The following is a 10,155-nucleotide window of genomic DNA, read 5'->3' as shown; positions in this document are numbered from 1 at the left end:
TCTATAGCTGCTGCTAGAACAACTAGCTGCTCTAGTGCTTCTGAGGACTGGTCAGTGTGGCAATTGAAAATGAGAATTCTCAGTGTAAACAGTGAGTCAGCCTACCAAACACTAAGTCAGACTTTGTAACAGAAAATGTGAGCTTAAACTAAATGTAAGATCTCTTTCAGTCATTGAATGAGAACCTGAAAGCTGGTCCTTTGCCAAAGAACAAATGTAAAGTCAGGCTGCTGAGGTGACAGACCCTCACTAAGATCAGGAGCTTCTGAAGACTGAACTCAGAAGCCTGGGCAGAATGAAAGATGCTTTTCTTGCCTTCCAAGAATTCACTTTATTCTGAGGCATAAAATCTCATTCCTCTTCTCAGTACTAGCAACTCAATCACCACACTGAGCCTACCTGGACATATTGTACTGTACATGTAGCAAGAAGATCTATACAGCAATTCCCCATGAACTAAATGTATATTTCTTGACAGAAACAATACACTCTAGAAATGTGATCAACTAAATCAAAAAAACCAAAGTAACTCCATATTCTGGTCACCAGGTTCTATATTCTGTGTGGTCTTGACCCAAGATTTTCTCATCATCTCTGCAATACAGTAAAAACTACTTTACTGGGGTGTTGCAAAGTTTAGAGTTCATAAAGAATAGGATAAGTATACTCTGCTTCTGTGAAGGGAATTTTGATATTCAATGTTTGCATTGTAGGCCCAGAAAGGGGGCTTTTGATAGTTTCCTTTAGGCACTGCATAAGTAGTCACCTGATTTTAGCAAACATGGCTCTGAAGACAAAACCTGACCTTTAAAATATTTTTATTAAACAAAACAAAAATAAAGTGTAAAAGAAACCCCCAGCCAGCATACTCCATATATTGGCCTTTAAAACACTGATCAAATAACCCTTATTTACAGTTGAGAAAAATATCTTCTAGTGATACAAAAGCTATAAAGGTCTGCAAAAATCACTTGCTCCCTGCCATCTGAATTTGAGAAATGCTTTCAACTCAGTCAGAATAGGATGTAAGACAGGAGAGAGTAGGTTGCTGTGTATGGAAGTAGGGGCAAAAAGCAATTGCTATTTCCCACACAGGAGCTGCTGGCCGGTATAAAGTCCAAATATTCCACAACATTTTGCAACTACAGATCATGATTTTTCCTTTTTTTTGTGATCTTAATACCATTTTGCACAGTATATTTATACATTCACAATAATGAAGCAGCAGCTTTTAAAGGAATGAATCTGGTTCTAACAGACAAGCATGTGTGAAGGTGTCATTACTGTCTCTTCAGCTCTGTAATCAGACTTGAATGTCTCTTTCTAAGCAGCATTTGACTAGTTTGGATTGCTCTGTGTAGACATTACTCCATCCTGGTTACCAGTATTAACTATTATCACTTCTCTATCACAGCTGTCAGTGTACAGCTTTGAGGGACTCTGGGTCAGCAGTTCTCAGCAGTGTATGGAATGGACACAGAACTGATTGATCCCTTCTTCCTTTTAGCACCAGGAGCATCTACAGTAACTATACTAGTTAGAAGTCTAAAAAAATCAAAAATCTCAGCACATGAAACAGGAAAACCTGTCACAGAAAGGGACAGAGACCTTGGGCTGCTGCTGAGCTGACAGGATACAGAACCTGTAGTACAGAGAACACCATAATTACTGATCTGGGGTCAGTCAGCAAACCTGGCTCTGCTGTGTGCTTTAGATTCTGTTGTGTATTTCAAACTATTAACTTGTGAGTCCCTGACCTAGAATTTTTTCCCACAAGCCTCTGTGGTGGTTTTCATGGTGCTTTGTTGGGGTTTTTTTGCTCTATTTTGTTTTTTGTTTGAGTTGGTTGGTTGGTTTTTTTAAAGCATGAAAATAGAGACTTTTCCCCATCTGTAACAATAAACCTATAGTGTTACCTCCACTAAATATTCAGTGTTACCTGGTAACCTTGCTGTGACATTTCTGTCTTCCTTGCCAGGCAATATGACAAGAATTTCAGGCATCAGAGCAAATTCTCATTAAATTTAGTAGTGTTCAGCTAAAAGCAATACAAAGGACAAGCTGAATTCAGTTCTAAAGAAAAGAAAAAAAAAAAAAGATGCCTTAAAGATATCATTACTTCCCAAATAGTTCAGACAATTTCAATCTTCTGTTCTAGTTTTGAAAGTCAGATGCCATTTATACCAGCTGGAAACATTTCTGGGATTTCTGCTCTCATTTGAGAAAATAAAGATGGATGTACTGTCTTGTCATTAGCATCTTTTTTTGGGCCCCATCTCACAGAGACTTATCTTCCAAAACTTTGCTTCTATAGTCACCATATATCACTGGTCACATCATGTCCAGCTGCAAACAGAAGAAACAGATTTGAAAGAAGCAGCACTGAAATTATTTCTTACATGTGTTTAGTGCTGAGAAAACCAAGCAAATTTGGAAATCCTTATCATGTAACATAAATAGATTTCACAGAATTCAGTACTAATCTTCTATAAAGTCCAAAAACAAACTGAAAAATCTCATCTTCACATAATCTGTGCAATTTATAGATTTTTAAAAGTACAGTCCAAATGTAGAAATCTGTCTGTTATCGAAGCTTCTTTAAAACCATCTACACCATCAGCTTAAGCCTTGGAGACAGATTTGTAATGAGTCAGCCTGTAAAAGATGGCTAAAATATTTATTAAAAAACCTGGTATCCTTGAATTTCAACAAGCCTATATAGAGAAGTTTAATTCAAAAGATCAAAACATCTTTTTAAAAATGTTTTTGAGTTTTCAACCCACATAACTAGCTGTTCAAGATCTACAAACCTTTTAAAATGCTATTATAGTAAATTATACCAATCCACTGTTAAATGAGTGGCTCACTGGCTCTTTTGAAGCATATTAGAGGACACATTTCACCCCTGTAAACACCTGTGTTACTACATCACATACTATTTGCCACCATGAAATTACACACCTGCCTAAGTTTTACAATAGCAAGTAATTTCATGTGGCTCTTCTGATTCAATTCCTTAGGTGTTTTCTAAGCCATGCACTCTAATATCTACTGCTTTAAGAAGCATTTGGCTCTCTCATTGTACCTTTCACTTAGAGCTTAATTGTAAAGCCACACCATATCTTTATGGTACTCACCAGATCATCAACATCACCACCTTCATCTGCAGGAGGCAGAGTTTCATTTTTCTGTTCTTTTGGAGCCAAGAACTAAGAAAAAAAAAAGTATTTATGTGATACTGACAAAACTGAGAGCCTTTAATGTTAAATTAACAGAATGTCTCCTCTGTGTATCAAAACAAAGCCCCCTGAAATTAAAAACCAGGAAGGAAGTGTTTTCTGATTTCCACCCTCCAAAACCATATAAAACTACAAAAAACTTTGTAGGACTTGCTTTTAAAGGATTTGATGTGTCCAAACCAGACATAAGGATACAGTTCTTGAGACAACACATCGTTAGGCTGTAGAGCACCCTGTGATAAGGATGCTGCAAATATTATTCCCTAGACTCAGGGGGAGATAAGAAAAATGCATAGAAGAGAAATCATTGGAAGTCTACTAAGTACACAGAAACAACCTCAGGCACAAGAAGTTTTTGAGACATCAGTGGCTGCAGCCTGGGACTATACATTTTTCTCTACCCATCCCTTTTTGCCTGCTGTCACATGGGATTCTGGATTAGATGGAAATTTTATCCATTTCAGTTTGACCAGATTTATGATCTTAAAAAATATTGTGTGTAGCTACAAAATGCTCAGGGATAATAAAATATCCCCAATGATATGAGTACATACATGAGGGTGAGCAATGGGTTCTTTGAGACTTTTCCTACACACAGCATTCATTCTAGTTCTGTGTTGAATTTATAAGCTTCCCCATTTAATTCAATTAACATTTACCAAATGAACAAAAACATGAATAAAAAAACCACCCTCTAACATGCAAGATGGTTACAATGCCAGTCTCAAAAAGGAAAATTCATTATGTAAAATTACATTGCCATAGCTGATGATACCATATGCCCTTCACTTAAAGCATGACATTCATAAACAGAAGAGAAAGGTAAGCTGCTCTTAAGATACTATAAAAACTGAAATCAAACATACAGACAATATCTGGAGTACAACCACCTCCAAATTATCTCACAGATTTTTCTCTTAGCCTAAAAAAACCCAAAACACTAAAATGGTATGAAAAAATGGCAATACTTAACTCCTACTTAAAAAAGCATTCAGTTGTCTACAAATCCTAGTTACTACCTTTTTACCAATATCCTTAATATACAATATTTTTTCTTCTTATTATTAAAATGCACCAGAACAACTACACAGAGCTAGAAACAACCCTGCCCCCCAAGAAAACATAGGCATGAAGCTAATGAGGAAAAGCTACAGTCCCAGACTTGGAGTCCTGTCATCCTTAAGTCAAAAAACAGCACCACTATAACTCCAGATGATGGAAGAGAACAGCTAAGTAGGAAATAGCCACATTAAACAGGCTATAAATACCTGCTTAGATAACTCTTTGGTGCTCCTAAAAGGAAGCTGCTCTTCAGCTGGGGACTTCAACTGTATCAGCCAGAGAGGTTGTGTAAGAGGCCATGGGATCCCTATTAACCTCACCAATCTCTGAGACCATGCATTTGTAGTGTAAAAAGCTTAAACATTATTTTAATAAATAAAATATTCTGATCCTTCTCTAGAACCTCAGTGACAGCTTCAGGCATAGGGTAAAATTCTGCCTTTCCTGTTGCATCCTCTGGGATAAAAAGCAAATACATCATGTTTGGGTAACACCAAAGACAGAGGGTAGGCAACCTCTGCCTCATTGTCCCAGTGACCAAAGGTCAGACCTTTCCTACATCCTAAGCAGCAACATCCAAGAGAAATACAGAAATCTCACTCCACAGACAACATTCATGTTCTAACATGCTGAGTTTAACTTATTGTAGAGATTCTGTAGCTGAAGAAAAAAAGAAAAGGCAGAGAATGTGACAGAAGGAATTAGAATTTCAGGATGCTGTATGTCTGTTTATCTTTTTTGTTGGGAGAGCTCTTAATCTAGTAGTAATATAAAGCACATACTATGAAACTAAAAGCTAATGACATTTGCCAGCTCTGAAAGGCTTTTTGTGCCAGATCAAATCTCCTTTTTTCACATTTAATTAAGAGTCAATTGGTATTTCTGGAAGTAGCACATTTTTCAAAATTTTTACAATCAGCTTTCTCATGCTAAATTATGCAAAGGAAACTAAAAGCTAGGGAAATGTACAATGAAGACTTGCAGCAAATTGAAACCTGAAGTTTCCATCAAATGCTGAACATCCAAAGTTGGGGTTTTTTTCTGAAAACCTGTTTTACATTTATGCAAAAGCAAATTACATATAATAGCTGTGCTGAAATCCATTATCTTCCCCAAAGCAACCAGAAAAAGCACTTAACATTCCTGCTCTTTTAACCTACCATCCTCATGCTCTAAAAAGAGTATCTCCACTATTACAGGGAAGAAACAATTTTTTTTTTCCTCAGTGATAGGAAAATATGCATGCATAACCTCCCTCAAGCAAAAAGAAAAAGGAAAGTTTGACCTGTCTAATAAGCAGCCTGGTAAGTCTTCCTTTTTTCCTGCAGACAGCAACCCTATAAAACCTGTAATCTTACAGACAAAACAGTCTTGAAACTACTAGCAGCTAGTAAACAGCATGTAAGAGAAAGGGCTTTTGTGTCACAAAGGACAACACTGACAGACAACCCCATCACCTACAGGCTTGCACATAACCTCTACAGAGGTGAAGAAAACTTGCATCTCACTCTGTTGGGAGATATTTGAAAAAATCCAATATAACCCTTAAGTGAAGGGTATCATCTTCACTACAGAAAATAAATGAACCACTTTTACAACCTGTTGTAGACTAGGAAAATGCTGGCTTTGTATCACACAGAAAAACTGTGGCAGGGTTTAATTGGACCAAAGAGGACTAGATTTTATACCAGCCCCACGATACCAAGGATAAAATATTGTATCCCTGCAGATCTTACTCAAAGAATACAGTCTTGTAGTTTCTTAATGAAAAAGTCATATGAGCCCTTAACAGCCAATGGGAATTAGGGTTCTGGGTTTGGATTTGGACAGTGTGTGGGGAGGTGGTTATCTAGTGAATATCTGGAATTACCAACTGCTTAGTTAGCAAAGAGATGCAATCCAATTACCCTGGTAGTTAAGGTAACTGCCATCTTAGAGAACTCTGCTGCAAAACTGTTTTCATGCAGTATCTCATATTGTTCCAATTTAATGGGAAGATACAGCTATTGTATGACCTTCAATCACTCACAAAATGACCTTCAGTCACAAAATAGTTTCCTGTATTGCAATATATGGTGATTGCAGGATGATGGTAAACAGAAATGTAAATTTGCAGTCAGCCCATAAATGCCTTCTCCAGCTTAGCCTGGCAGCTGTGAATCCAGTCCTTGATACTCTATCATTTGTGCTGCATTCCTATGCAGGCACAGTATTTTTTAGCCACCACAGGCTCACAGTGAAGACAATGGTATGCTGCAAGGTCTTTGTGGTTAGTAGAGATTTCCTTAAGGAACAGTGGCTATTTCACAGCATTAGCACATTTTTTGAGCATCAGTGGTAGTTTCAGACTAGAAAGTACAGTTCTCAAGAACAATATTGTCTTTGGAAGTTTCCAAGTAAACTCATAGCAATTGAAGTAGATAAAGACCAGTACTCTTTAAACCACCACTGGGGGAAAATTTCTCTATACCTTTATGTGTAATGATAAATAGCCAGTAGGTCCTTCAAGTCTAGAATAATCATCATACTCTGTCATTTGTATCCTGCACATGTGCTCAGCTTTCTGGACCCTTAGTTTGTTAGCTTTTCCTTTTCATGACATTTCTGTGCCTTCTTCACCTTGAGGTAAATTGTTACAGATGAAAAAAGCATTTCTACAATACAGGCTTTTTCTACTCATTAACTAAATCATAGAGAATCTACTCCGACCCACTTCTGGCTCTTGCTTACGGAAGGCCTGGAAGCTGCAAAAATCAATGTGGCATCTTTTTCAAAAGCTACTTCTCTGCAAAATGGTGATTTTAGACACAGTTTTACCTTTGGGGGACTCTGTGATACAAGGACCTTTCTCCTAAACTAGCAGCCTGATACAAAAATACCTATCTTATCCTCTCCACACAAATATAATTTTTGACAGCAGCTCTGAATTCTGCTGCCTTCCAAAGAGAAGGAATCGTTCTGCCTGTTACAATTCAGTCCTTTGTAACTGGGACATCCTTCATTCATCACTGTAGTTACTAAAATGCTACATATCTGTAGGAATGATACCTGTAAATAGTCCAAAACTCCCATTTCCAAAAGGATCTAATATGGTCACCAATAATACCCCCAACATCATGTATGATGTCCATCAATCCACAAGAGCTGCATAAAGTGAAAATATTGGTATCACTGCATGTATGGTGAAAACTAGCCTCAACAACTTGAATTGCTGGAGTTCACAAAATCTTTCAACAAAAGTATCAGCTTTTTGAACTCATGCTACCAGTGAGAACATATTTCTTTCTATGAAGATCTTACATATCTAAATAGCACTCTGCTGTTCCACCACACTGAATCGCTCCAGTTCCTATTCTTTGTAGAGGATATTTGCAGATCATTTCAATACATGCTACTTTTTAAAGATCAATTACAGTAAAACTTGTAGTACATGCTAAGGTAATTTTGCTCTGAAATGCAGAAGTTTCAATTGTGTGGCAAATGAACATTCTTATTTCTTCATATGGATCTTATTTCAGTCAGCTGAAGATTTATCCACGTGAGAAAGTCTTCAGTTCCACAGCAAGGGCTCTATAAAAACAAATGCTCATTTAAAAAAAATTATACCTTTTCAGCCTCTTCACCTGTCACCAAACTTCCTTCCACTTCATCTTTAGTGATCAAAGAAATCCTTTCTGGGAAAAAAAAACCAAAAACAACAAAAAACCATCATAAAAATATCATTAGAAGGCTTCCCAGAAATTCACCTAATGTTAGAAGTGAAAAAAAGTTCCACATTCCAACTTCTGGATGTGTCATCATCACCAGGAAAAAAAAGAGTATCACTCAAAGGAATATGTGACTTGCATAAATGAGTCAACTATGATATAAAATATGATATAAAAATAAATTAATGAGCATATTCATAAGCTTGTGGAAGTATCCATTTAGGAAACTGCTAATATTGTGACAATCAAACTAATGAGACACTGAAATCATAGATCACAGATGAAATGCTGAAAATCTATTAGAAATTGCACTTTTAGTCATTCACAGCATGCTCTTAGGTCCTCAGAAAAAATTAACTCCCAGCATTCAGACACTTGTGCTGTGATTACCTAGTCTGACTACCAACGTGCTGGTCCTGCCCCACTTTGCTCCTCGGCTGTGCCAGCAGCACCACCCTGTGCAGTGATGTCCCACCACCCCCCCCCCCCCCCCAAAAAAAAAAACCCCTCCATTTATTTTTTCCAGTCTAGTTCTTCACTTGGCCATACAAATACTTGCACCTGAATAAGCAGCTGTGGGTGTGAGAGCAAAGAATAGGAGATTCATAAACATTTCAGTAGCAGTGTAAATGTAGAATCACCTTCATGTGCCCACAGAACCACATGGCAGGGTTTCATGAAACAAAGGAATTTGTCAAACAGATCTGAGCCACTAACTCATTAACTTACATCCATCTTGTTTTGGTGATGGCAGTCACTCATGACAAGACCCAATGCACATCACACTTGGTACAAAAGAGGGGGTGGGTCATGTGGCAAGAATGAGAGAAAACAGAACTTTAGCTCTTGTTAGCTGCAAGTAAAAAGCAATTTCAGCTGCCTACTGAAAGCAGCCAGATTATGCATTAAGCATCAATATTTCATTTGACTATGTTCTCAAAGGATGATAATCTATGCTGTATGAAAATATCATATCTCTCTGTATTTGTTTGTTTGTTTGATTTTTTTCCTCAAAAACATACTCCAGTTTGTCAAAAACTCTGATTTATAACGCAAAATTATTCATGGCTTTGAAAGATCCAAGTTTGCTACTCTCAAAGTTTATTGGTTTCTTTTTCCAAATTTATACAGAGAAGGTCCCCTACAGCACTCCTGAATATAATGTTCTTGTCAGTGTTGTCCTGTGCTGTTTTTTTCACATTGCTAAACAAATTCCTATCCTGTAATTCAAAGCTGGATGAAGTAGACATTACAGCATGTCTGGAGTTCATCACTTTGAATGGTACTACACAAAATCACATCACTGCATTTTATAGCATGCACCCCTAAGAGATACAGCTGGGCATTTAACAGATTTTCTTAGCATTGGTTCCAATTAAAAACAAGAGTATGATGTAAAAGATTTTTTTTTAGTCCACTACATTTTCTATTTGCGAAAATGTTCCTTTATTTATCACTTGTGTAGTCTCTGAATGTCTTTTAGAACGGCGCTGCCTTGTATCTCCCAGTTTAATCATAGGTAGGTGTCATATACCACATATTCTGTCCTTCAGGTTACTTAAATACAAAATGATCAGTGACACATTTCAACGCTATCTATGACTTTTTGGAAGCTTAAACTGCAAGAATCTTTTTATAGCTCTAGTGCATGAGTTTTTTCCATTTATTCTGAAATTCAGCTGAAATTGTGTCTTCTTCTCTTACCCCATAACATTTAATTTGTCTCTTCTTCCACAATTAATTTACCATTTCAACAAGACTTGGCAATGCGTTATGAATAATGCTGATATGAAACTATTCATGCAGAAAAGGAAAGGAAGCTGCAACATGAAAGTTTGTTGTTTTGTTTTTTTTTTAAATAGATGCAGGAATGAAGCATATCAAAATGCTGCAGTGGGGTTAGTTTAAGTGCTCCATGGCTAATGAAGTTTTCTTACTTAATGGATACATGCAATATAGCTAGAAATTGTCTAGCTGTTTTTTTTTAAATGCCATCCTACCTTGTACCATGATCTCCCAGAAATCAGATAAGGCTTTATCTTCCAACTTTGATTTCAGTGCCTGCAGAAAGTCATTAAAGCACTGCACCTTGGACAGCTGAAAAAAAATGTAACAGCAACTGTAAGCAAGAAATACTAAAGCAAGCT

The 10,155-nt window shown here is 37.0% G+C and overlaps 1 protein-coding gene across 4 annotated transcripts in view; it reads right to left on the bottom strand.

The window, feature by feature from the left end:
* Positions 1-801: 801 nt before the first annotated feature.
* Positions 802-10,155, bottom strand: part of XRCC5 (X-ray repair cross complementing 5) — a 54,835-nt gene continuing 45,481 nt past the window's right edge. For all 4 annotated transcript variants that reach the window (XM_038142427.1, XM_038142426.1, XM_038142428.1 and 1 more), the window contains 4 exons: positions 10,009-10,105; positions 7,908-7,975; positions 3,138-3,209; positions 802-2,346 (listed from right to left, as the gene is read on the bottom strand). In XM_038142427.1, the coding sequence (XP_037998355.1) occupies positions 2,332-2,346; positions 3,138-3,209; positions 7,908-7,975; positions 10,009-10,105 (252 nt within the window). In that variant the 3' untranslated portion in view covers positions 802-2,331. The remainder of the gene's footprint in view (positions 2,347-3,137; positions 3,210-7,907; positions 7,976-10,008; positions 10,106-10,155) is intronic.

This window comes from Motacilla alba, chromosome 7 (genome assembly GCF_015832195.1).
Source record: "Motacilla alba alba isolate MOTALB_02 chromosome 7, Motacilla_alba_V1.0_pri, whole genome shotgun sequence".
Classification (NCBI taxonomy): Eukaryota; Metazoa; Chordata; class Aves; order Passeriformes; family Motacillidae; genus Motacilla; species Motacilla alba.
The sequence above is the reverse complement of the archived record's forward strand: the minus strand, read 5'-3'. Positions and strand labels throughout refer to the sequence as shown.